Source organism: Podarcis pityusensis, assembly GCF_964106645.2.
Source record: "Podarcis pityusensis genome assembly, chromosome: 3".
Taxonomy (NCBI): domain Eukaryota; kingdom Metazoa; phylum Chordata; class Lepidosauria; order Squamata; family Lacertidae; genus Podarcis; species Podarcis pityusensis.
The window spans coordinates 121,980,191-122,007,661 of NC_138026.1; the positions used below are offsets into that span (position 1 = coordinate 121,980,191).

The 27,471-nt window shown below is 46.0% G+C and overlaps 1 protein-coding gene and 2 long non-coding RNA genes across 4 annotated transcripts in view; all 3 read right to left on the reverse strand.

Annotated features, from left to right (window-relative positions):
* Window positions 1-27,435, reverse strand: CCDC25 (coiled-coil domain containing 25). Of its 2 annotated transcripts, none has more exons than XM_081001175.1 (9): window positions 27,249-27,435; window positions 24,533-24,583; window positions 15,007-15,046; window positions 9,635-9,686; window positions 8,496-8,571; window positions 7,738-7,841; window positions 5,223-5,425; window positions 3,619-3,664; window positions 1-1,749 (listed from the first exon to the last, which is right to left on the reverse strand). In XM_081001175.1, the coding sequence occupies exons 1-9, from the start codon at window positions 27,418-27,420 to the stop codon at window positions 1,720-1,722; spliced, it is 774 nt and encodes a 257-aa protein (XP_080857301.1). In that variant the 5' UTR covers window positions 27,421-27,435; the 3' UTR covers window positions 1-1,719. The 2 variants fall into 2 exon arrangements, with proteins under 2 accessions (XP_080857301.1, XP_080857300.1); XM_081001174.1 differs by lacking the exon at window positions 1-1,749 and adding an exon at window positions 1,934-2,020 and having other exon boundaries at window positions 3,568-3,664.
* LOC308474769 overlaps window positions 1-27,471 on the reverse strand; it is a 161,491-nt gene that overhangs the window by 39,172 nt on the left and 94,848 nt on the right. The gene's annotated exons all lie outside the window — the stretch shown is intronic.
* The window catches only part of LOC308474737, a 60,284-nt gene that overhangs the window by 4,100 nt on the left and 28,713 nt on the right, over window positions 1-27,471 (reverse strand). The gene's annotated exons all lie outside the window — the stretch shown is intronic.

Here is a 27,471-nt window from a genome sequence, read left to right on the forward strand (position 1 = left end):
TCTTGGTGTGCAAGTTTCTTTTTATTAGGCATCAGGGTTGCAGCAACAGGCACACATTCAGGCAATGTGCGTTAACTCTGCGCCAAAGATCCTATTTCTCACAGAAGGGAATGCTGAGCCGCCCATGCAGACTGCACACATGTGAAGGTTCAGACAGACACACTTAACATCCTCTAGAGTCTTTCTTGAGGTCAGGCAGAGCACTGATCTGTAGACACGATGGAGGTATTAGGGGAAGCCCTAGGCCAGACTCTCCCCAAGCTGATGCCCCCCACCCCAAACTTTTGGAACTTTTAACTTCCAGCTAGTGTGGCTGCGTGACTACAGCCATAATCCGAAACATCAAGAGGGCATCATGTTGGGGAAGGCTGGCCTAGACTGAGGTTGGCGCTTCTTCATTTAAGGCCCCTGATGGGGCAGCAGGAGCACGTGGTTGGTCCTGACCCCATGGCAACGTGAAAGGCGTTTTCTGGGAGCTTGGAGTCAGGTCTTGTGGTAGGAACTTCGAACCTCTGGAGGGGACGAGGGCAGTCCTGATGCTGTTGGAGGAACTGGGAACTAAGCCCCCACAATCTGAGGCTCCCCAGTCTGCTTCTCTGCTTTGGAAAACTTCAGAGAGGAACTGTGACGCCCCTGCTTGAGAAATTTCAAGGAATGCATCTTGCAACCTTCCCCACTGAGGCGAACCAAACAGCTGTGAGCCCTGCTAGTCGGAGGGACACCCTCTGCAACCCCCAAGCTTTGCAAACGAGATGCTGGTGACGAGATGTGGAGGAGAGAAAAAGCCAAAACGCGGGGGATGGGGGGGGGGAGAGACACAGGGAGACAGACAGATTCCCTAACTGCAGAAAGAAAGCATGCTGAGAGAGAATCACATTGCCAGCCTTTAAAAAAGAGTGAAAAAGGAGCGGTTGAAGTTTGCTATGGAGGGGTCAGTCAAAGGAGAGCTTTTCCTGAGCTGCTGCTACTAGGGCAATAGGCAGAAGAGAAGCAAGCAAGCAAGGAGTCCCTCACAAGGCAAGTGCTGGTAGCTGAGGGTGGAGAGGTACAATTCTGCCGCCAGAGCCCTGGGATGATCCCACAGCCGGCCTCGCTCAGGGCACCAGTGGGCTGGACAGAGATCACACGGAAGTCCAGTTTTACTTGAACAGGGGCAGTGAGATTTGTGGGGCCCCAGAATGAAAGTCCCATCCCATCCCCCTGGTTAGATGACTGCTCAAATGAGTGATGCTCTCGAGATCCAGGCAAGCATTTTACAGCACGGGTGACGCAGCTGTGCTGAGCAGATTCCTACAGAGTTTAAAGAGAGAACCAGACTCTTGACACAGGTGCACTCGACCAAAGGGAGGAGGGGACCACAAACCCATCACTTAAGGAAAAAATACCCTAAACCCAAACACTGTGAAATGAAGACTCAGGTCACAGACTCCGATTCTAAGGTCACGGTCTGCTCCCCAGGAGGCTTCGGGCAGGAAAAGCCACAGCCACCAGCACCTCCCCAAGTTCCCCTGGAAAGGTGCACGCCTCCTCGCGGCTCTGGAACTGGAAGGTGGCAGCCACAGGGCGTCTGTCCAGGAAGGGGAGCCGCCCACCTCCTCCTGGACGCTGGCCAGAATGATGAAACGGGCACAGAGACTCCCAAGTTCGCTTGCTTATTTTTGGCACCGACAGCGAAGAGCTCAGGTCCGTCTTCATCGTCCAAGAGGAGGGTGCCTTGGTTTACATGAAGTCATCTGAGTCGTTGCCGTCCTGCGGGAGGGGAGGACAGGAAAAGGGCTTTCTAGAGGATCTTTTAAGGGCGGGCGGGCAAGCTTTGCAGGGATTGGGCAACTCTCAGGCTGGATCCCAGAATTAATTCTATGGGAGGGAGTTCCACAGCTAAACAATGCCAACCAGCTGGGGACAGGCAGCTTCACAGGATTAAGTCTTTACTGCCTCCTCATTCTAGTCACAAAACTCTAACCCTTACAGGCAAATGAGTTTGGAGTTCACTTTCTGGCTGGGAAGCCTCTTCTGCCTCCTGCGCACAGCCCAGAGGCTAAATTCTTGCTGGGCCCATCCAGCTTTTTAAGTCTAGAGACGAAAGCAACTGCATAAACGCAAGACTCCTTTCAACATTTTTTCAAAAGGGAGGCATGGGGAAGCCACCAGGCAGTCTATTGCACTTTCTCTCATTCCTGTATTCTTTATGCTCCACTCTCAAGCTAAGATTGGCTTAGAGTTATAATAATTATTATTATTACACTAATAATTTTATTATTATTACCCTTCCCAACGGACTCGGTAGCCCCAGCCACTCTGGGCAGCTTCCAACAAATATAAAAGTCTAACAAAACATCAAACATTAAAAAACTTCCCCTAAAAAGGGGTACCATCAGATGTCTTCTAAAAGTTGTACAGTGGTACCTTGGTTTTAGAACAGCTTAGTTTATGAACAAGTTGGAAACAGTATGTTGAAAACCAGGAAGTAGGCATTTCTGTTTGAAAACTTTGCCTCGGAATTAAAATGTGTTCCACTTCCTGTTGAGTCCTTTCCATTTCTAAATTGAGTTCTCCTACAATGCTTTCATTTGATGGATCAATGGTCTCATTAGATAGTAAAATTAATGTTAAATTGCTGTTTTAGGGGTTGTTTTTAAAAATCTGGAACGGATTAATCCATTTTGCATTACTTTCTATGGGAAAGCGCGCCTCGGTTTTAGACCGCTTTGGTTTTAGAACGGACTTCTGGAACGGATTAAGTTTGGGAATCAAGGTACCACTGTACAAATTATTTATCTCCTTGATATCTGATGGAAGGGCATTCCGTAAGGTGGGTGCTTCTACCGAGAAGGCCCAGTTATGAACAGTGAGAAAGGACCCCAAAGGAGAGAAACAAAAGGTAAAGGTAAAAGAGCCCTGGACAGTTAATTCCAGTCCAAGGTGACTATGGGGTTGTGGCGCTCATCTCACTTTCAGGCTGGGGGAGCCGACGTTTGTCCACAGACAGCTTTCTGTGTCATGGGGCCAGGACTAAACCACTTCTGGCACAATGGGACACCATGACGGAAACCAGAGCGGATGGAAACACTTTACCATCCCACCACAGTGGTACCTATTTATCTACTTGCACTGGCGTGCTTTCTAACTGCTAGGTTGGCAGGAGCAGGGACCGAGGAATGGGAGCTCACCCCGTCGTGGGGATTTGAACCGCCAACCTTTCAATCGGCAAGCCCAAGAGGCTCAGTGGTTTAACCCACAGCGCCACCCGCATCCCACCAGAGAAACAGAGGAGTGGTGGGAGTTCCCCTCTTTTCACAGGGCTCTTGCTGCCCAGCTTGACCAAGAGGTACTGGAGAGGCAGTGGCAGTGCCCTTGCATAAGGGTGCAGACTTTCCCCAGCTGAAGTTTACTAGCTCTGAGGAAGCCTGCATGGGGAAAGCATGAACTGTAGAACCATCAAGCTGGAAGGACACTCAAAGGCCATCCAGTCCAACCCAGCTTGCTCTCTCTACCCAGGGATTTTGCTCAGCAAAGGCTAACGTCAGCGGTGGAACTGGAAGGAGCTTGCCACCACGCCCATCCAGCCTGCTGCTCACTAGGGCAACAGGCTCCTCGCGAGAAGCACCCTGGACATACCTGGTTGGAGGACATGTTCTCCGCTTTCATTAAGGAAGAGTAACTCCTGCAAAAGGAAAGGCAACAGTGCATTCAGACATTGCTCAGCCAGAGATAACCTGGCTGGCAAAAAAGTACGGCCCTCTAATGCAGGGGTGGGGAACAGAAACTGGCTGGCAGCACTGTGACTAGCCAGGATGGCTCTGCTCCACTTCCAAAGTGCTTGGAGGCAGCGATGTTCCTGAGTGCCAGTCACTGGCAGCCACAGGAGCTGGAAAGGCTCTTGCGCTTGGGTCCTGCTTGGGGGAATCTGGTCAGCCGCTGGGAGAACAGGATGCTGGGCCGGATGAGCCGCTGGCACTCCTGATGTTCTTATGAGCCACCTGCCTATCACCTGAAATCAGGTAACCCAATTTCAAAAGGAAAGAAGCAGAGGGGCACTCACAAATCTATCCCTTCTTCCTCTCAAGCTACGCAGCCCACAAACAAGGATCCCATACGAAAGCAGGCGAGGCCCGAGGGGCTCACTTTAAACATCAGTCAACGGACTGGCGCTTATAGCAAGGATGACTTGCCAAGGAACAACCACGTTTTCAAGGCTCCCAATTTCTCCTTTGCAGACACGTTTTTACTTGGCCCACACATGACAGCACCTATGTTGTGGGCACGGTTTGGGGGGAAACGGGGCCAAATTATTATCCTTCCTGGGCCTAATTTGGCCCACAGGCTGCATCATCCCCACTGTTGCTCTAAAAGTTCCTTCAAGAGCTTGCAAGATCGGAAAAGCTGGACTCCAAAAGAGTTTCATTTCCCACAACTGACGGTCAGGCACCCATCTGCAAAGGTCCAGGGCCCCCCAGATCAGCACCCCATGAGGCTCAAAGGGCTACTGCAACCAACTTTTTAATAATAATAATAATAGTAATAATAATAATATTTTTTTATTTATATCCCGCCCTCCCCAGCCGAAGCCGGAATCAGAGCTTTGCACATAGAGAACCACACACCCTTGGTCATCTCTGAACCTTGGCCAAAGTCAAACCAAGGCAGCCCAAACACCAGTTTCCTGACAAATCCACGGAAGAGGAGCCCAGGAGGCAGTGAACTGCAACCAAAGCCTAGCAAGGAGGCAGGGTTCATGGACGAAAACCGGCCTGCTTGAACGCACCCTAGTGGGGCACTCGCATGCTTATGCCACTGGCCAGCACCAACAAGGAAGGGGTGGCAAGAGGCACACTGGCCAAGGAACCAACCACTGTCACAGGGGTGGGGGTGGGGTTGTGCCCCCCCAAAAAAACCCTGCCAGGAAGCTGCTTGCCTACGTTTGCAGCAAGGCCAAGAGGCATCGCTCTCGCTGCTCGGAGAGCCTCTCGGTGCAACACATTGCTGGCCCGTAGAGTCAGGTCCTAAATCATGGCATAATATCACGGTTATTTAAAAGTTATGTGTGAATTCATCTAGAAAGGGAAGACAAATCTGTGCCTAGCCCTGGGCTGTGTTGCTCAGGAAAGCAGGCCAGCTGCCTTGGTTTTCTGCTTTTTTTCCTACAACCATCCCACCCCACCCCCATTCAACTGGGACGGGCCCAACTCGACTTCCCCAAAGGGGGTCATTGCCTGGCTCACCTGAGCTCTTCCATCTCTTTCTTCTTCTTCACCTCCTCCTTCTCTTTCCGCTTCATCTCCTGGATCTGGGCTTTCTTCTCGTTTCTCTCCTCCCGGTCGCGGGATTCCTTCTCGGCAGCCAGGTCCGGGAACCGCTCCACTTTGGTCTTCTCCAGCCGGTTCAGGATCTCGTTCACCCTCTTCTCCACCGTGACAATCTTCACCTGGGGACAGAAAAGAACGGTGCTCAGCATTCGCAAGACCTGCACCCACCTTCTCAAAATCGCTGGAGGCCAAAGCTGCGATTCCTGCACTGCAGTGGGTTGGACCTGATGACCCTTTGGGTCCCTTCCAACTCTTACAATTCCATGTTTCTGGGAAAGGCTGGCACAAGGAAGGCAGGCAAGGAAGAAACCATCACAGTTGGGGGCTCCCTGGACAGCACGAACGGCAACTGAGTTACAGTCAAACTGGAAGGCACAGCATCCCTGATAAACCTCATCTTTCCCACCCCCACGAAGTCAACACAGGAGGAAAAGCCCAGGGCCCTGCTCTCCTGAGCATCTGTAAGGAGGGAATGAGGCCAGATACAGCTGTGGCTCCTGCCAGGACCAAGCGGAAGGTTGCCATTGTCACCCTTCCACTTCTAATTATTCAGAACTGAGGTTGTTTTGAACAGTTGTCAGACACTACTCTGCCCTTCCATCATGTCGCTAGTTCAAAACATTAAGTCAGCAACTTCCTGCCTTCATTTGGTTAAAAATACATTTTTTTTAAAAATTAATCCCATGCCAGAGGGCCTCCAGTATCTGATTCGATCCTTCTGATGTCATTGGAAAGGTTTCTTTTTTCCAGGCTCAAGAGATTACATCACTCGCCCAGAGTAACACAGGAAGTCTGCGCAACGGCCAAAGCACACCCCCAGGAGGCCGGGCTGGCTGGCTCACCGCATCCATCCCCTCTTGGAGGCCATCGCCGCTCCCACCTCCCCTTGCTATCCCTCAATCCTGGCCACATCGCCAGGGCTTCAAGCCCAAGCGACCCTGTGGGGAAGCCTCGCACACTGGAGAGGAGAGGGATGACACGCATCAACAAGTCACAGGCCCATGTAAGTGTTGAAGTCAAAAAATGCACCCCTGAAATGCTCAGCTGGCTGGAGTAGCTCAGGACCTTGAAGGAGAACAAAACGGGGTTTCTCATTCCCCATTATAGGCCACTGACTGTGTTTTACAGGTTCGCCTCTGGCTGATGGCTTTCCTTTGAATTCCAGGCTGAACTTTTCACACACAAAAAGTGGGGAGGGAAGTGATGTGCTTTTAGGTTCCAGGTTTGCAAGGAAAATGCTGAACATGGGAGAAGCATGAACTTTGCAAGGTGCCTTGTAAACAAGTCAAGGCCCATTTGACCCAGCCTGGGAACTCTGGACAGAGTCTCCTCCCAACGGGCTTTGAAGGAGGAGTAGAGAAATTCATGGAGGAGAGGGCTATCAACGGTTGCTAGCCATGATGGCCATGCTTTGGCTTCACAGTTCGAGGCTGCTGGAAATCTCAGCAGGGAAGAGTTGCTCTTGTGCTTGAATCCTGCTTGCAGACTTCCCAATGGGGGCGTCTGAGAACAGGATGCTGGACTAGATAGGCCACCAGGCTCTTCATATTTTCCCAACCTCATTTCCTAAGGTCTTTTTTTGGGAGGGGGTTGAACCAAAAGGGTCTTGAGGCATCTTCAGGCCCAACACACAAGCACATTCCAGGGTGATGACAAGAAGCATGCAAAGCACCCAGCTCAATCCCTGTCGTCATCTCCAAGAGCCCTGCACACACCCCTCTGAAAATGAACAGGTGGTGGTAAGCAGTGGAGACTCAGCCCCTCCCAACTAAATGTGATGCAGGTGGGGCTTCACCAGCCTGCCCAGCAAACATGGATCTTGACCTCACCTATGCGCATCTCTGTAAAGGTAAAGGGATCCCTGACCATTAGGTCCAGTCGTGACCGACTCTGGGGTTATGTTTTTGGTAATTTGTTATGTTGAAATTCTTAATAAAGTTCAGTTGTGTTTGCAATAAATTACAATCTTCATTGTTAACTTGGAAAAAAAATTAACTGTGGATAGAGGCAGGCGCACACAACACACACGCGCACGCACACACACACACACAGAGAGAGAGAGAGAGAGAGAGAGAGAGAGAGAGGAGAGTGGCATACAGCCTCTGTCTGCTTCAAACCTTACTTAATCTTTGTGGCTTCTCACATGAAATAATAAATGGTTGCTGCATAACACACAGCTTGGCAGAGCAAACGCAGTTCCCCCCTGCAAACCACCCCCCCACCAGCAATCCATGCACCGCACAGACTGTAACCTCGGTGGGAGAGGAGCCAAAGGGTGCTGCGATGCCTGAAGAACGACAGCAGGAACTCCCACCCACTCCTTCCTCACTTTACCCATGCAGCAAACCTCCCGCTGTTTCCCTGGTGGGCCAGTGCTCTGGATCCAGGAGGTGGGTATCTGAGAAGATGGGAGCGGGGGCAAGACACTTACGTCCTTCTGGTTGTGAAACCCGATCTGCCCCACGTCCATTTCTGCCGTCTTCTTTAAGTTGGCCCAGGAAGTGTACACAATGCTGACATTATTCGTTTTGCAGCCTAGAAGAACAAAGGGGGCCGTTTTGTTCACCAAGCTGATTCTTCTCTCCCCCACACCCCCTTTCAACCCCATTTCCTAACAACTCTTCGCAAGATTCGGTAAGCCAGCATGGTGTATGGTGGTTAGCGTTGGACTAGGTCCTGGGAGAGATCAGGGTTCGAATCCCCACGTGGCCATGAGGCTCGCTGGGTGACCTTGGGGGCCAGTCCGTGCCTCTCATCAGCTTAACCTACTTTACAAGGTTGTTGTGGGGATTAAATTGAGGAAAGTGGGAGAGCCACACGCACCACCCTGAGCTCCTAGGAGGAAAACGGTGGGACAGAAATGTAATAAACATAAACGAATAAAGAATAAGAGTCCTTTAGGTTGGCAACAATGCAATGTCAGCAGCTGTTCCCCAAGACACTGGGCCCCTCTACAGAAATGTTGCATCAGAGAGATGGTTTTTGACTGGGCTGGCAAAGGAGGGAAGGGAGGACGTCTTAAGCAGCTCCTGCGATGCCTGCCCCTTGCGAGGTGACGGATGGGAGAAGCCACACCATCAGAGCAGCGTCAACTGGCCCCCAAAGGCCTTATTCGCCACCCATCATTCCTCTCTGAATCCTTGCTGGTTTCTCCAGGCCAGAACATGCTGCAGAACATCAACGCCTTACCTTGAATGCTATTGGCTTTCACCAGGTGAGCGCAATCTATCAAAACCTCCTTTGGGATGTCCTCCATCGTCTGCCCCTGAAAGGAAGCAAGGTAGGAAGTGAGCAGCTCAGGCGGAGGAACAGGCAAAAGGCATGCTGGGAAGGAAGTGGATTCTGCAGGCAGAGCGAAGGGTGCCTGCGACCAAACTGGAAGCGCAGGGCCATTGCATTAGTCTCTTACCGCAAAGATAACCACCAAATTAGTCAGAGTAGACCCATCAAAATCCAGAGATTCCAACGGGTCTGCTCTCAGTAGAACTTAATCGGATACAACCCGAATAGTTTTGCAGCACTTTAAAGACTAAGAAAATCACGGAATAAAACTGTGCAGAGTAGATGCATCTGACACAGTCTGCAAAATCATACACCACAATCAGTGGGTTTACTGTATTTTTCTATGTACAAGACTATATTTCCCCCCAAAAAATTTTAAGTTTAAAAATGGGGGTCATCTTATACACAGAATGTTGCAATTAATTATTTCTTAATTTTGGGCTTCAAAAATAGGGGTCGTCTTATACATGGGAGTGTCTTATACATTGAAAAATACAGTAGCTTTCAGAGGCTACAATATGTTGAAGAAACAATAAATAATAATAATAAATTTTACTTATATCCCGCCCTCCCCAGCCAAAGCCGGGCTCAGGGCGGCTAACAACAATAAAATAGTACAACATTCTAAAATCATTCCATTATAAAATTAATTCAACTCAAAATGATGGCAACCATTAGGCTAAAGTTCTGTGAAGATTGCCAAAGGAGGGAGTCAGGCTGTGCCCTGACCAAAGGCCTGGAGGAAAGCTCCAGAAAGCCAGTCACAGGGGCTCTTCCTTTTATGCAGAATATTTTATAGGCTTTATAATAAATGGCCTTGATCAACTCTGACAAAACCTGCAGAGTGTTGCAAGCATATATCAGAGGACCTCTTTTAAACATGATAGTTTTCAGCAGCTGGTGCATTACCTTGGGGGAGGCTAACAGGCCGTGAGAGGAGGGGGTGATGGCTGCAGCCCCCAAAGTGGACAAGTGGCCCTCCCTCCCCACCACTTGGCTGAGTAAGAACCACCACAGAGGGCAAGAAGCAGAGCAAGGCTGTTTACCTTGTGCAGCCGGAGGTAGACATGGGCAGAGGAGAGCTTGTCCACATGGAACCTGCACACAATACAGCACAGATGATTCAACCCAAAAGAAATGTTGCCCTGCGTAACGCTGCAAGAGGCTGGCCGCCACCTGGCCATCAGCATCTTAAAGCATGCATACTTGATAGCGGGGGAAGGAATTTTTATGGCTTATCACGCTCACATCTCTGCAAAAGTATGCAATGGCCTGAAGAGGAAATTGAAAGGCTGGAGGAAACAGCTGCTAAAACAGCGCCAATTCCCTCTGAGCCGAGTGCTCCCTCTAGCGATCCCAAGGCCAGCAATGCGAGATGAATGAGACTAGGCCTTCTTCACACTGTGCACAGCAAAACCATGGAACTTGCTCACACATCACGGAGGAAGAGAGGGCTCTCGATGGCCCGGCTCGGCCTCTGCAGTCAGATCTGCAACGCTTCTGAATACCACAGGAGGGGAGAGTTGCTCTTGTGCTCGAATCCTGCTTGGGGGTTTCTCATTGGGGCATCTGAACGGCCACTGTGAGAACAGGGCGCTTGACAGGACGGGCTACTGGCCTGATCCAGCAAGCCCTGCTTAGGTTCTTATGTGGAGCTTTAGAAGCGGGTGAGGAACCTGAAGATGTTGCCTGACTCCCGAGTCCTACCAGCTCTGGCCAGGATGGCCAACAGATACATGGGAAGCTGCCTTATAGAGAGGCAGGCCATTGGTCTCCCCAGCTCAGTACTGTCTGCATTGACTGGAAGCACCTCTCCGGGTTTTCAGGAAGGGGACCTTCCCAGCCCTACCTTGGTGATGCCACTAGGGACTGAAACAGGGACCTTCTCCAGCATTGTCTGAAGGGTGCAGTGTTGCCCTGCTTTACAAATAATAATAATAATAATAATAATAATAATAATAATAATTTATACCCCGCCCATCTGGCTGTGTTTCCCTGGCCACTCTGGGTCGGCTTCCAACAAAACACCAAAAAAGAATAACCTATTAAACATTAAAAGCTTCCCTAATCAGGGCTGCCTTCAGATGTCTTCTAAAAGTTTGGTAGTTATTTTTCTCTTTGACATCTGGTGGGAGGGTGTTCCACAGGGCGGACGCCACTACCGAGAAGGCCCTCTGCCTGGTTCCCTGTAACTTGGCTTCTCAAAGCAAGGGAACCGCCAGAAGGCCCTTGGCACTGGACCTCAGTGTCCGGGCAGAACGATGGAGGTGGAGAGGTTTACAAAAACCTCTATAGCCATTTCCCCCTCCAAGGAATAGAGCCAGTCTATGACTCATCCCAGTCTGAAGCTTGCATTTACGCTATCTTCCAATGGCTAAGAATTATCAACAAACCTGGGTAGTCTGCCTTGTTGCTCAACGAGACGTGGAGGGGAAGAATTGATTGCTTGGGCCCTAAAAGCGTTCCAGACACATCAGACACCTTCAAACAGTCACGCCCTGTCACAAGAGATGAGAGCCCTGCGGAATTTGACATCTTTCTGCAGGGCCTTAATGACGGAGTTGTTCCGCCAGGTCTTTGGCCAGGGCTCAGCCTGACTCCGCTTCTCTTTTTGTATAAGAACTAGTATGAACCAGTATTCTCACAGGCCCATATAAGAACAGCGTAAACACTTGGACCTGATGAACATTTGCTGCTCCCAACCCTAATCCTGCAGAAAGCCATCTAATTAGATTTTAATTTGATCCTGACTTGTTTTTAGGAGGTAATTTAATTATTGTTTGATTTTATACCAATGTTATATATTTGATGTTAGCCGCCCTGAGCCCAGTCTCGGCCGGGGAGGGCGGGATACAAATAAAAGGTTTTTTCAATCACAGTATTTTCCGCTCTATAAGATGCACCAGACCATAAGACGCACCTAGTTTTTGGAAGAGGAAAACAAGAAAAAAAGTATTCTGACTCCCAGAAGCCAGGAAAGCCAGCGAGATCGCAGAGCAGCAATCCCACTGGCTGTCCTGGCTTATGGGAAAGCCGCGCGCAGTCTCTCCCGGGCAAGGGGAGCCTTCATCCCCTGCCCGGGAGAGGCTGCGTGCGGCTAAGGCTCCCCCAAGAGCCACGCTCCCTTTAAAGAGTGTGCGGAGTGTGTGTGTGTGCGGTTCTTGGGGGCTTTTCTACGAGGTCCCCCACCTCCCGCAAAAGCCAGCAAGAGCCACGTGCTCTCTTTAAAGGGTGCACAGTTCCTGCGGGCTTTTCTACGAGATGGGGGAAAGACAGCCCATCAGTGACGGGCTGCCCTTCTCCCTCCTCGGGGAAAAGCCCGCAAGAGCCGCGCGGAGCGTGTGTGCGGCTTTTGGGGGCTTTTCCCACCTGCCTCCCGCCTGCATTCGCTCCATAAGACGTACACACATTTCCCCTTACTTTTTCGGAGGGGAAAAGTGTGTCTTATGGAGCGAAAAATACGGTATTATTATTACTGAAGGATGAAGCTGACTAGTCCACCCGTCTGACTGGTCCACAAGCCCCTCCCCACTGTGGCTCAAAGAAGCAGCATCTACAAGAGGAAGGTCACGAGGGAACACGCAGCAGCTCCTAATTTCTGTTTCATACTCTGCCCTCACCTGCTGTCTGTTCAACTACTGTCATTGCTTACATTACAGTGGTGCTTCGCAAGACGAAATTAATTCGTTCCGCGAGTTTTGTCGTCTTGCGATTTTTTTGGTCTTGCGAAGCACGGTGTCGGGAAAGTTTTGGAAAAGATTCAAAAATCACCAAAGTCTTTAAAAACCTCAAAAAAGGCTTCCACACCACGTTCTATGAGTTGCTCCTCGAAGTCAAGTCGCAACTGTATTAACGGTGTTAAGAAAAAGGAAACAAACTTGCAAGACGTTTCCGTCTTGCGAAGCAAGCCCATAGGGAAAATCGTCTTGCGAAGCAGCTCAAAAAACAAAAAACCCTTTCGTCTAGCAAGTTTTTTGTCTTGCGAGGCATTCGTCTTGCGAGGTACCACTGTATTCACTGTAGCCATTGCTTTAACTTCTCATTTCATTCTTCATATTTTAAATAAACCAAAATAAAAAGCACAGCAACCTTTTGGGCGTTAATGGGGGGGGGGAGAGAATGAATTAAATGCTTCATGGGGTAGTTTATGCTGCATTTGCTTGCTTAATATACAAAATGGCTTGTGTGAAATCTGTTGGTGGATCTACTGAAGTGCAAAAAGATTATCATGTTAACTCCTTTGGATCCTCTCTGCCTTTGGGTGTAACCTAGGCACCACTTTCTGTGCCAAGGCAGAAGTGCTTTTGTCTGCCAGGAACCTGATCATTCAACATCCAGTCCTTTACAACATTTCTTTGTGGCTTCTCACGAGATCATAAATTTACAACATTTCTGTACTGCCTTTGTCAAAACAGATCCCAGGGGACCGTGGAGTTATATATTAGTTAAAGTCTAACTGAATAAAACACCAGCATTCGCAAATGTAATAAGAGACAGCAGATAAAAATTACAAAGATAACAAGGGATTACAGAAATGAAATTGCCAAAAAGATAGCAAAGTAGACATGGAAAGGCCTGGAGCCAGCTGGACTCAGATGAAAGGGGAAATATAAGGAAGGATACTCCAGTAGTACAAAACACTTGGCAGGACAACAAACATGGCAACTGGATGTTGGGAAATTATCACTGGAAGCTTTTTGGGAAGGTGGGGGGGACAGAACAAGACAATCTTGAATCATTGAATGCTGCTGCATATATATATATATATACACACACACACACAAAGAACTCACACCTGTTTTGTGGGAAACTATCAAATCAAGGTTCTGGCCCCTGATACACTGGGGGAGGGGGCATGATAAGCACAGGGGGCTTTTCTTTGCATTTAGAGTGAAATTTAAAACTAGGATCCCACCTCCAGTCTTATACAATGCAGCGCAGAAAGGGCTCTAAAATGTGATTTTGCTGTCAGCTTTACTAAGGAGCGCGGTTCATTTCACAAATTACCATGACGAGTACAAAAGAAGAGCATCTGCTGGATCAGGCCAATGACCTGTCTAGTCCAGCCTCCTGTTCTCACAGATGCCCCATGGTAAAACTGCAATCGGGATTCGAACACAAGAGCACCATCACTCTCCCCTCCTGTGGATTCCAGCAACTGGTTTCTGAAGCATTGCTGTCCCTGACTGTGGGGGGAGAGCAGAGCCCTCCTGGCTAATAGTCACTGATAGCCTTATGCAGGGGTCAGCAAACTTTTTCAGCAGGGGGCCAGTCCACTGTCCCTCAGACCTTGTGGGGGGCCAGACTATATTTTGAAGGGGGGAAAAGATGCAAGAGCACCACGAGCCCCGGTGGCAAGCGGCAGGGGCTGGCGGCGGAGGGACGATGAGCGGCGCACAAATGGACTCCGGAGAGGGGCTGCTTAAAGTGGCAGCCACTCGAGCGCTGCTGCTGCTGCTGCTGCTGCTGACACCAACAAAGCTCAGCCCCCTTCCTCCTCTAGGCAGGGCAGGGAGAAGCCAGGAGGAGGGAGGGAGGAGGCACCAGCGCCGTGTGAGAGAGAGGGAGGAAGAGGGAAAGAATGTGTGCGCTGGCAATCTACGCGACGATTCCCGGACCATCCACGGGCTGGATCCAGAAGGCAATTGGGCCTGATCCAGCCCGCAGGCTTTAGTTTGCCGACCCATGGCCTTATGCTCCATGAATGTGTCTAATCCTTTTTAAGCCACCCAAGTTGGTGGCCATCACTGCCTCATGCAGGAGCAACGTCCATGGTCCATCTCTGTGCTGCACAAAGAAGGACTTTATCTTTTCTGGAAGTTCCAACATTCATTTTCATTTGATGTCAACCAGCTCTAACGTTATGAGAAAAAAAAACTCTCCATTCGGTTTGCACACTATGCAAAAAAAATTTAAATTTTATGTCACCTCTTGCTTGCCTTTTCTCTAAACTAAGAAGTCCCAAACACTATAACCTTTCCTCATGGGGGAGGTTGCGCTTTTCTGAACCTTTTCAGACTCTATGATAACTGTCACTGCCAAACTACATTTGCCATTAGCACCCATTCGCTCAGTTTGGAGGGGTCCTTTTGGAGCTCTTCTTAATCTGTTTTTGTTTTCGCCACCCCGAAGAATTTCAGCAAACTCAGCCACCCCACTGCTCACCCCTAAGTCTGGACCATTTAAGAACAAGTTAAAAAGCCAAGGTCCCAATACAGATCCTTGGGAGACGGCACTTTCTACATCCCTCCACTTGGAAAACTGTCCATTTATTCCTACTCTCTGCTTCTTGCTACTTAACCAGTTCTTTATCCACATCTTCTCTTATTTCATGTCTGCTAATCTTACTCAGAAGTCCTTGCTACCTTATTGAAACCTTGCACCCAGTGCATAAAGAGAGGCTCAGATCAGTACTTACCAAACATCTTCCGGCCAGCCATGTTTTATTAGGTCTTCATCTGCAAGAAAAAAGCCAAGCCAAGCAGTGAGCAGAAATAATTCCCTCTCAGTCCTCCCTGAGAGTCAGGTTACAACTGGACCTTTGGGACAGGGATTATCACTTGAGTCCACTGGGTCATAAACCAAACTGTGGAACAGGAAGATCTCTCTGGAAACAATGGAATTCAGTACTAAACTTTCAAGACAGGAACCATTATTTCAGTTTGAACCATGCTGCAAATTTTGAATGCTGAAGTTCCTAACTGGATCTGAGCAGATGTGTAGCACTGCTGAACGATTAATGCAACACTAGCAGTTCAAAAAGGTGATACAGACACACACGTTTCCCTTGGTTGTGTCTGCAAGGGAAATGCTTTGTGCACACATTAAGTATCGTGAGACAATAAAGTCTAACCTTTTATACTTTGGCTTCATCTGGTTAGACATGCCAGGATTGTGCTGCTAAATGTTTCTTCAGTTTAAAAACACAAACAGATTTCAAGAGAGATATTGGGAGATTAGCTCAGAAATCATCTGGAAGTAGCTGTCTCATTTCAATAAAGGTGCTCTAAACAACCACCACTGTACTTACTTATAAGTAGGGAAAGGCCCTGTGTAATTAATATTACTAAATATATTTATGTCTGTGAAAATGACCTCATATTTCGGTGCATAAATTTAAGTGACCCTTAACAAAAAGGGACAGATGATTGCTACTTAATCTTATGAACGACTTCTTAGATTAGCACAATTTGGGACAATTTACTGGTAGAGAGGACATAAATTCAGAGGATATTTCAAAGGTTATTTTAAAGGGACCAAGCTCAAACAACAGAACAACTCTGGAAAACATTTTCCTTAGGATTAAAAATAATGTTGGTATCTGAAAAGTCATGGGTAACCATCAAAGAGTAATTTTAACAGTTGCATGTGCAAAAATAATCAACCAGCTGAAGTATTTCAAGGAACTACTCATTAATTTCTTGAACTCCTACCAAAAAGAAATTGCTTCCGCAATTTCAGTATTATAACATTGGAAAGTCTGTGACAATGTAAGTAGAAACTCCCCTTTCTTTTGAAAGTCAGGCAACTTTCAGGCTACAAACTAATCAGAAAAAAAGAATCTATGAGATGACTTGCTTTTGAGAAAGTATTTCAAAGCTGTTGCTTCTTGACAAAAATTGGATACAGATACACACCATTTAGCTAAATGCCAGTTTATACATCAGAATTGCCTGACCGGCCTCCGTGGATTCCAATTTTAAGATAAAAACCCCCACCCAATCTCAGTGGGGCTGAGATCACGGATCAAGCACTTGCTCACAGTCCTATGTTAGGAAGTTCACTAAAAGCAAGAAAATGCCCTTATTAAAAAATGCTAATTTTCATCAGCATTTGGCTCAAATGAGGAATATTTTACACAGAAATAACATAAACATGTTTGTGCCATCAGCATTTTGCTGAAATGCAGTCTGAGGCACCCAAGAATTAACTCTATTAGTTCCATCCCCAATAGCGGGTCCAGAAGCCTGTTTGTGCACATGCTGTAGAGGGAAGTGAGGGGCAGATGGGGCTTGTCAACCTGGGAAGGTAGCCCATCTAGGAAAAGAAAAGCTCTTAATCCTAAACCTATCCTGCCTTGTGGGATATCTTCGGGAAGAGAAAAGGCTAAGGAGTAAACCAGGGGTCGGTTACGCTTCCGGTGGAGCGCGTCCTCGAAGCGAGAAGGGATTTGGTTGAGAGCGAAAATCCCGACCTACAAAGGGAGGAAAAGGGGGTGCCGAAGGGCGAAAAGCACCCCAGATACACCTCTGGAGGGTGTCCGGAGGTACAGGGGCCCAGCAGAGACTGGTCGCAGCTCGCCTCGCCGTCAGGTAACCTCAAAAAGAGGCGAAGAGAGCGGCGGCGCTGAGCAGCAGGTCAAGGGCAGCCATATCCACCCTCCCAAGTAGCGGAAAGCCCCGGTCTCGCCGAGGGTTAGCGCTCCGCTTTCAAGCATAGGAAACCGGGGAGTAAGCTAAACTTGAGGGGTGCAACGTTTCTGGAACAGAGAAACCCGGCGGAAAATAAACGGTTTATGGAGTTCAGCCTTTATCCGGAATCAGCGAACACGCAGGAAAGCACCAGAGCGCGGAAAAGAAAGTGAGTTCCCCTAGTGATTGCTTTGTTTCCCTGAAAGACTCTTTTATTAAAGCATTTGGATACCTATTAAAAAAATATAGGACTGTTTAAAACAGGGGACAGAGGGTAAAGCTTCTATATTGGAACCGCCTAATGAACTGAGGGGGAAGGAGGAGGAGGAGTCTTTCTCTGTGCTGATTACAGTAAAGTGAGAGCGGAAGAGAAAGTGCCGACGCCATTAGGAGAAACGGAAACGCTGCAGAGGCTAATTAACAAAGACTACCTACTTTTGCAGTATGGATCAGCCTGGTTTATAACTCTCTTCTGCACGTCCATCTCCCTGCTGACATCTCAGTTCTGAGTTGGAAAGATCTACGATTTCTGATGGCTACTTAACGATCGGAAAATAGTTTTTCTCCCTCTGCTGCTTGACTCTCCAGACTGCCCTCAGAGAGAGACTGCCTTTGGAGCTGAGTAGCATTAGAGAGAGCCACCTGGTGGACAGAGTATATTACTACAACTTGGATTTCCTTTTCTTTTCTGTGTATTTCTTCTGCTTTACACATGTTCTTGGTCTTCTTCCAGCTTAAATTGTAGGGTCTATTAAGGTGTGAACTTTCACTCTTCAATTGTAATTTAAAAGATCTTTCTAAGAACTCTCTAAGAGTACCTTCCCCACTGCTTTTGTGAGAACTTAAGAATTTCAAGACACCTCCAAAGAAGGTCTACTGTAAAAGGAACTAAGTTGATCCACGTGGACTATTTAAGGACTGTTAACTGACATCTCAGTTTTGAGTTGGAAAGATCTACGATTTCTGATGGCTACTTAACGATCGGAAAATAGTTTTTCTCCCTCTGCTGCTTGACTCTCCAGACTGCCCTCAGAGAGAGACTGCCTTTGGAGCTGAGTAGCATTAGAGAGAGCCACCTGGTGGACAGAGTATATTACTACAACTTGGATTTCCTTTTCTTTTCTGTGTATTTCTTCTGCTTTACACATGTTCTTGGTCTTCTTCCAGCTTAAATTGTAGGGTCTATTAAGGTGTGAACTTTCACTCTCCAATTGTAATTTAAAAGATCTTTCTAAGAACTCTCTAAGAGTACCTTCCCCACTGCTTTTGTGAGAACTTAAGAATTTCAAGACACCTCCAAAGAAGGTCTACTGCAAAAGGAACTAAGTTGATCCACGTGGACTATTTAAGGACTGTTAAAATACTGTGGGTCGGGGCCACAAGGGCCAAACGGGTACTGCTCAACGGGTGCTAGAAACTAAGATCCTCTATTTTACTGAGTATCTGTACCTAATCAAGTAAGAATGTCAAACATGGGAAAAAGACCAGAAGGGGGAACACCAGTGGATAGAAAGGGATCCAAACAAGAAGCAGACTTTAGAGCAGATATTTTAAGAATGTTTGCGGAGATAAAACAAAGTGAGAAAAATTTAGAGCTCAAATTAGAACAAGTAGACAATAGAATTGGGAAAATGGACAAAAAGATAGATGAAACAGTTAACGAATTGAAGGGTCAACTGAAAGAGGTATTTAGGAGGACACAGGCAGTGGAGGAAGGTCTGAAAAAGACAAGATCAGAAATGAAAGATGTGAGACGAGAGGAGGATAAGATAAAAGCTGAGATTTTGAAGTTGAACAAAAACCAAGAGGAAATGAAAGACTTAATTGCTATGAATGAACTAAGACAGAGGGAAGTTAATTTAAGATTAAGAGCCGTGCCAGAATTACAAGGTGAAAATATAAAAGAGAAACTAATAACAGAATTAGCCCTCTGGTTGGAGATTCCAATAGAAGAGATGGCAAACGCAGTACAATCTGCATTTAGACTGAAAGCCAAATCAGCCAGAAATAAAAAATTTGTAGGAGATTGTTTAGTTACATTTAAAGAAAGGGAAATGAGGAATATGATTCTCCAAAAAAACAGAGGGAAAAGGCTGAATATTGATGGAAATTACGTAATAATTTTCAAAGACATCCCAGTTAGGCTGCTAAAACGCAGAGACTCATATAAAGAACTGGTACAGACTCTGAAAAGGAATAATATTGAGTTTAAATGGGAGTTCCCTGAAGGAATTTCCTTCACTTACAAGAGTAAGAGGCAAAAATTGACAAGTCCAGAAGAAACCGGTAAATTTTTAAGAAAATATAAAGAACTGAAAATACAAAAAGAAGAAGATAAAAGTGAGGAGGCAGAAGGAAGGAAAGACTCAGAAGAAGAAACAGAGAGGACAGAGGGAGAGGAAGAGGAAGAGGAGGAGGGGGGAGCGGAAAGAGTTTAAAGAGAGATAGCAGTTTCTTGCAAAGGTAAACTACCATGGTGTTAAAAGTTTGGAGCTGGAATGTTAATGGGATGAATGATAAGAAAAAGAGGAATAAAATCGAGTACATCTTAAAGAAAGAATGTTTAGATATTATCTGCTTACAGGAGACCCACATAGCAAGGAAGCATAAAAGAGTTTTGATTAATAAAAGATTAGGAAATGAATTTGTATCGTCAGACCAAAGTAAAAAAAGGGGGGTGGTTATTTATATCAAAAAACAAATTGAAGCACAGCAAATTTTCAAAGATGAAGAAGGGAGGGTAGTAGCGGTTCAAATTAATTGGCAAGGAGAAAACCTAATAATAGTGGGGATATACGCACCTAATGATAACAAATCGGAGTTTTATAGGATGTTAGAGGGAAAGCTATTTGAATACGTCGATCAGAAAATAATACTATTGGGAGATATGAATGGTGTGGTGTCGTTAGAGATGGACAGGTTAAGGGATGGAATGGGCAAAGAAGGAAAGCTACCCAGAACCTTCTTCTCATTGGTTCAGAACTGTAATTTGGTGGATATTTGGAGATTTAAATACCCTCTGGAAAAACAATATACTTTCCACTCAGAACCCAATGACTCATCCTCGAGATTAGATCAGATATGGACCTCGGCAGAACTAGTACCAAGATCTATACGGGTGGGGATCCAGGCCAAAACGATTTCGGATCATAACCCAGTAAAAATGGAACTGAAAGGGCTGGAAGAAAGATCATACAGATGGAAAATGAAAGATTACTTGTTAGATGATTTAGAGATAGTAGAGAAAGCTCAGAAAAGGTTAAAGGAATACTTCGAGGATAACTTAGGTAATGATACAAAACCAAAGGTGGTGTGGGATGCAGGTAAGGCGGTGATGAGGGGTTTCTTCATTCAACAGAGTGCAATTAAGAATAAAAAAAGAGAAAAAGGGAAAAATGAAATTCTACAGCAAATAATGGACAACGAACAAAAATTAACTAAAAACCCCAAAAATAAGAGAATAAAAGAGAATATTAAAGTTTTACAATCTCAGTTTGCAATGTTGATAAATAGGGAAATAGAATGGAAAGTCAAAAAATTAAGACAGAGAAGCTTCGAATATGCTAATAAATCAGGAAAGCTATTAGCTTGGCAGCTTAAAAAAAGGAAGGAACAGAACACAATAAATAAAATCGAGGTGGAGGGAGAAGAGATAAATAATCCCAAGGAAATAAGGAAGGCCTTTTTGGATTTCTACAGAGGACTTTTTAAAAACAGTGAAAGGAATAATCTGAGAAAAATAGAAAGATTTCTAAAATGTAAGAATATAAAAAAGATTTCCACAGTGGAGAAAGGAAAATTGAGTGCCCTAATTGAGGTAGAAGAAATCAAAGAAGCAATAAAGGAATTAAAAAAAGGGAAAGCCCCAGGTCCAGATGGGTTTACTGGTAGCTATTATAAAGAAATGGAGTCAGTCTTGCTGACTCCATTGCAAGAAGTAATGAATAATATCCTTAAAGAAAGAGAAATACCAGAGACATGGAAGGAGGCACTAATCACACTAATCCCCAAACAGGATTCAGATTTACAACAGATTAAAAACTATAGACCGATCTCCCTATTAAACATAGATTACAAGATTTTTGCGGGAATTCTGGCAAGGAGACTAAAAAATATATTGGTAGAAAGTATACACAAAGATCAAGCGGGCTTTTTGCCGGGTAGGCAAATGAAGGACAACATAAGAAACATAGTAAATATTATAGAATATTTATCTGACAGGTGTGATAAACAAGGTTTGTTGTTGTTCGTGGATGCAGAGAAAGCATTCGATAACATAATCTGGGATTTCCTGCTGAAACAATTGGAATATATGGAGGTTGGCACTGAATTCTATAACGGGGTAAAGGCAATCTACACGGAACAAAAGGCAAAACTGATAATAAATAATGTGGAGACAGCAGAAATAAGAATAGCAAAAGGAACAAGACAGGGATGTCCACTGTCCCCATTGTTATTTATAATGGTGTTAGAAGTCCTCCTAAATTCAATAAGAGAAAATAAGGGGATAAAAGGAGTAACAGTTGGGCAGAACGAATACAAAATTAAGGCATTCGCAGACGACCTGGTTGTAACAATGGAGGATCCAATAGATTCAATAAAAGAGGTACTCGAAGAATTTGACCAATTCGGAAAAGTGGCTGGCTTCAAATTAAATAAAAGGAAAACAAAAATTATAGTAAAGAATATGAATACAGATAAAACTGAAGAATTACAAAGAGAAACGGAAATAGAGGTGGCCAGAAAGGTGAAATATTTAGGAATATGGGTAACGCCAAAAAACATAGACTTATTCAAAAATAATTACGAGACAGTATGGAAAGGAGTTAAGAAAGATATTGAAACATGGGGCAAGCTAAAACTGTCATTTTGGGGCAGAATAGCCACAATCAAGATGTGTGTGCTTCCAAAAGTGTTGTTTTTGTTTCAGAACATTCCTGTAATTAAGGGTATAAAGATATTTAAAGACTGGCAGAGGGTGATCTCAAAATTCGTCTGGCAGGGCAAGAAACCAAGAATAAAATTTAAACTGTTGACAGATGTGAAGGAAAGGGGGGGCTTTGCCCTGCCAGATTTGAAATTGTACTATGAGGCGTCATGCCTATGCTGGGTCAAAACATGGATAAAACTGGAAGATAAGGAAGTGCTAGACCTAGAGGGATTTAACAACAGATTTGGGTGGCACGCCTATCTATGGCATGGGAGGAGAAAAGTACACAGGGGCTTCGAAAATCATATTTTCAGAGGTCCACTGATTGAGGTATGGGAGAGGAACAGAGATATGTTAGAACCTAAAACACCCCATTGGCTATCGCCACTAGAAGTCATGAGCGTTAAAAAGATTAACATGAGGGACAATTGGGCTACCTATGAACAACTGTTAATGAAAGAAGAAGGAAAGTGGAAAATGAAGCCGTACGAACAGGTCAAAGAGAAAGTCTATGATTGGCTGCACTATTTCCAGATAAACGGAATGTTCAGGAAAGATATTAAAGACAAAGGATATGCTGATAAAGATTCTAGATTCCAGATTGAGATATTGAATAACAACTATAAAATTTTGTCTAAAATGTATAATCAGTTATTGGAATGGAATTTAATAGACGAGGAAGTAAAGTCGGTAATGATATATTGGGCTAGAGATATCGGTCATAATATATATTTTGAAGAATGGGAGAAACTTTGGAAAAAACATCTCAAGTTTACAGCTTGCGTGACACTAAAGGAGAATTTAATGAAAATGTTTTACCGATGGTATATGACTCCTGCAAAATTAGCCAAAATGTATGGAACTTGTAATAAATGCTGGAAGTGCAAGGAAAGGGAGGGGACCTTCTACCATATGTGGTGGGAATGCCAAAAGGTTAAAGGGTTCTGGGAGAGTGTATATAACGAAATGAAGAAAATTCTAAGATATACTTTTGTTAAAAAACCCGAGGCTTTTCTGTTGGGATTGGTAGGAAGGGAGATAAAAAAGAAAGATCATAAGCTGTTCCAGTATGCAACAACGGCAGCAAGAGTCTTATTAGCTCAAAATTGGAAATCAGAGGGCCTACCGACAATTGAGGAATGGAGAGCAAAACTATTAGATTATGCGGAAATGGATAAGATGACAGGGAAAATTAGATATTCAAAAGACCAGAGGTTCATTAAGGATTGGGAAAGTTTTACGAAATATCTGGAAAATTTAAGTGATGGACAGATAACACTAGTGGGCTTTAAAGGAGCTCTGTAAAAAGAAAAGAGTATTGTCTAAAGAGAAATGGAAGAACTAGAATGATTAATGGCATTACAAATTAAGAAATGCGAACTTTTATAAAAGATTATTACGGATGATTTGTGGAAAGGTTGAAGGAAGTCATACTTAAAAACCTGTGAAAATGAGAATCGAACTTTTATATTTTGTTTTTGTATTTTGCATTATGCAAATTAATAAAAATTATGCATGAAAAAAAAAAAAAGGAGTAAACCAGGGGTCAGCAAACTTTTTCAGCAGGGGGCCGGTCCACTGTCACTCAGACCTTGTAGGGGGTCTGACTATATTTTGAAAGAAAAAAAAATGAACGAATTCCTATGCCCCACAAATAACCCAGAGATGCATTTGAAATAAAAGGACACATTCTACTCAATTCTACACACTGATTCCCGGACCGTCTGCGGGCCGATTTAGAAGGTAGTTGGGCCGGATCTGGCCCCCGGGCCTTAGTTTGCCTACCCATGGAGTAAACCCTATACAAATCCAGAGTGGAGTCCCTAAGACAGTTGGGTGGCACCTTGAATGCCTCCTTCCAGGAGCTCCTGCTGGTGCCAAACGTCCTGCTCTGCTTTCCTTTGAACCACATCAGTGAGACCAAGGGGGGGGAGAGGGTCTTCTCAATTGGGCAGTCCAGGACCTCCATGCACACTGCCCAGGTTTGCACCCTAAGGAGGTCATTTCGGTGCTGCTAAGGCAGCAGTTTGACTTCACCTCTGGAGGCACACTATTGTCTCTCGAGACAAACACCAACGATGTCTGCATGCTTATGCAAGAAGATTTTGGGTTTCCCTCCCTTCCAGCGCTTGCAGAGCAGATTTTGGGGACGCATAGGTGGCTGCAAGCCAGAGAAAATGTGGAACCAGGCAAATTCCCATCCACTGGCTCCTTTAGACGTTGTTGCGTTGTTAAGGGCAGACTTTTTTTTTGCATGTTTTTATATTAAATTAGTGTTAATGCAGTTGCCTTTCACTTCAACGTCTCTAGAGGTACTTATGTTTCCCATGAATTTTACTCCTGGACACTGTTTTGTATCAAGCTATCATAAAGTGTCAGGGATTTAATCCTAAAATGGTTTTTGTTTTCTAAAACAATGCTGGGCAGGGGAATCCCCACTGATCAGAATAAAAGCTTGTTTTCTGCTATATCAAGAGCCAATAAGTTCTGACTGAAGATGCACAACTTATCAGAAGGTCTGTTTTAAAATAAAAATGGGGTCAAACACAAAATACATAAAATCGATTCCATCTTGACAGGCATAGCCAGAGTGTTGTACTTACTTTCGTATTTATCTTTTCCCATGTAAATTGTGTAAGCAGCGCCAGGAACAACTGAGGGGATGGAAAAGGGAAACAAAATGAGCCAGAGTTTCGGATCAAACCCCACACAAACACACAGTGTGTCTCCCCCCCCCAACTTATTTGCATCCCACCCACAACAAAATCCGCTGTGTAAGATGATAAGGTCCTGCTCTAGCTCAGAGGTTCAGAAGCTCTGTTCCAGGACCACGAGTTCTCCCAGAAGTTCTTTCAGGTGGCCCAGATGTGAAAATGCCAAGAGGTGACCCCTCTTCAGTCTCACAGCTTTGGCAAGGATAAAAATAGAAGAAACTCCCAATAATTCTAACAACCAACTGCACAGGACTATTGTGAGGATGAAATGGAAGAGTGGGGGATAACTAGGTATGCCACCTTTGATTTTTTGACTTTGGCAGATTTCAAAAAAAAGTCTTCAATGTTGTGGCCCCTGAGCTGCCAGAGGGGGCTGTAGCTGAAGCATTCAGAGAAGTGGATCAGGATTCTGATGTCCATATCAGCTCCAAAGACTTTGAATCGGCAATGAGCTATGGACAGGATATTTGTCAGCGCTTCCTCTGCCCCAAAGTATGTTTCCCAATGAAAGCAACCAAAGGAAAAACTCCACAGCTAAGGTTGCCTGAAATCTACGAAACATTTCCCTTCAGAATCTTTTTTTTTAAACGAATCAAGGCAGATATGATGCCATGGACAACCTGCATTTTGAACCCTCCATGGGATGTATAGAGTCTTTAAACGTATATTCAGGTTCTCAGGATTGAGGTTGAATCCTGACAAGAAAGAAGTACTGTTTTTTGGGGACAGGGGATAGGGGGCAGGCGGGTAAGGGGGACTCCCTGGTCCTGAATGGGGTAACTGTGCCCCTGAAGGACCAGGTGCGCAGTCTGGGAGTCATTCTGGACTCACAGCTGTCCATGGAGGCACAGGTCAAATCTGTGTCCAGGGCAGCTGTCTACCAGCTCCACCTGGTACGCAGGCTGAGACCCTTCTTGCCCGCAGACTGCCTCTCCATAGTAGTGCATGCTCTGGTTATCTCCCGTTTGGACTCCTGCAATGCTTTCTATGTGGGGCTACCTTTGAAGGTGACCCGGAAACTACAACTAATCCAGAATGCAGATGCTAGACTGGTGAGTGGGAGCGGCCACCAAGACCATATGACACCGGTCCTGAAAGACCTACACTGGCTCCCAGTACGTTTCCGAGCACAATTCAAAGTGTTGGAGCTGAACTTGAAAGCCCTAAACGGCCTCAGTCCTGTATACCTGAAGGAGCGTCTCCACCCTGGACACCGGGGTCCAGCTCCGAGGGCCTTCTGGCGGTTCCCTCCCTGCGAGAAGTGAGGTTACAGGAAACCAGGCAGAGGGCTTTCTCGTGGTGGCGCCTGCCCTGCGGAATGCCCTCCCATCAGATGTCAAGGAAATAAGCAACCATCTGACTTTTAGAAGACATCTGAAGGCAGCCCTCTTTAGGGAAGCTTTTAATGTTTGATGAATTATTGTATTTTAATATTTTAATGGAAGCTGCCCAGAGTGGCTGGGGAAACCCAGCCAAATGGGCGGGGTATAAATAATAAATTATTCGAATCAAAATAAAATAAAATAATAAATAAATTCCTTCCAGTATCACCTTAGAGACCAACTAAGTTAGTTATTGGCATGAGCTTTCATGTACATGCACACTTCTTCAGATACCAATAATAGATAATAATAATAATTATTATTATTATTACAGTGGCTCCTCTGGTTGCGAAAGGGATCCGTTCCAGAGACCTGTTTGCAACATGAAAAGAGCGCAACTTGCAACGGCGCATCTGCACACACGCGGGTTGCAATTTGCTGCTTCTGCGCATGCGCGTGATGTCGTTTTGCGCGCCTGCACATGCGCGAGTGGCGAAACCCGGAAGTAACCCTTTCCGGTACTTCCCAGTCGCCGTGGGACGTAACCTGAAAGAACGTAACATGAAGCGGACATAACATGAGGTATGACTGTATTATTACAGTGGTACCTCAGGTTAAGTACTTAATTCGTTCTGGAGGTCCGTACTTAACCTGAAACTGTTCTTAACCTGAAGCACCACTTTAGCTAATGGGGTCTCCTGCTGCCGCCCCACCGCTGGAGCGCGATTTCTGTTCTCATCCTGAAGCAACGTTCCTAACCCAAGCTACTATTTCTGGGTTAGCGGAGTCTGTAATCTGAAGCGTCTGTAACCCGAGGTACCACTGTATTATCATTCTCTCCCCAGCCCCCCAGTATACTGCTTTTTGCATTTTGAAAAATAAGAAATAAAGAAATTGGAGTGTGTGTGTGTGTCTGTGTGTGTAGAACTATGTGCGGGACCCTTGAGCTCCCCTGAGGGAAAGGGAGAGATGCAGATGCGATGAAGCAGCAGCAGCAACAGCCTCTCACTACCTCGCGGGGTTGTTGTGAGGATGAAACGGTGTGCTTCTTGGGGGGGTCCCCCCTCCTTGCTCGCCCCCCCCTTCAGCTCCTCTGAGGAAAAGCGGGGGATGCCAATGAAATAATAATAATAATAATAATAATAAAAACCAGATACAGGGCGAATAAACCGAGGCGAGGACCCCCCCCCCCCAAAAAACAAGGCCCTATGGAGAGCGGGAGGGGCGCGGTGGGCGTGGCCGGCGCCTCCCCCCTCAACCCAACCCCCCCCCGCGCCGCCTACCGTTGGACGTGAAGTAGAACACCATGGCAACGGGCCGCCGGACGGGTCTCCTTCGCGTCCGCACCGGGTGGGGGGGACGGGAAGGAAGTCGGAGGCGCTTCCGAGCGGCGCGGGTACAGCGTCCAGCGACTTCCGGCGGCTTCCCGGAAGTGACGTTCCCCTCACGTCCCATAGAGTTAGGAACAATCGGGAAGGGCCCCTCGGAGGGCGTGCGGCCTAGTGG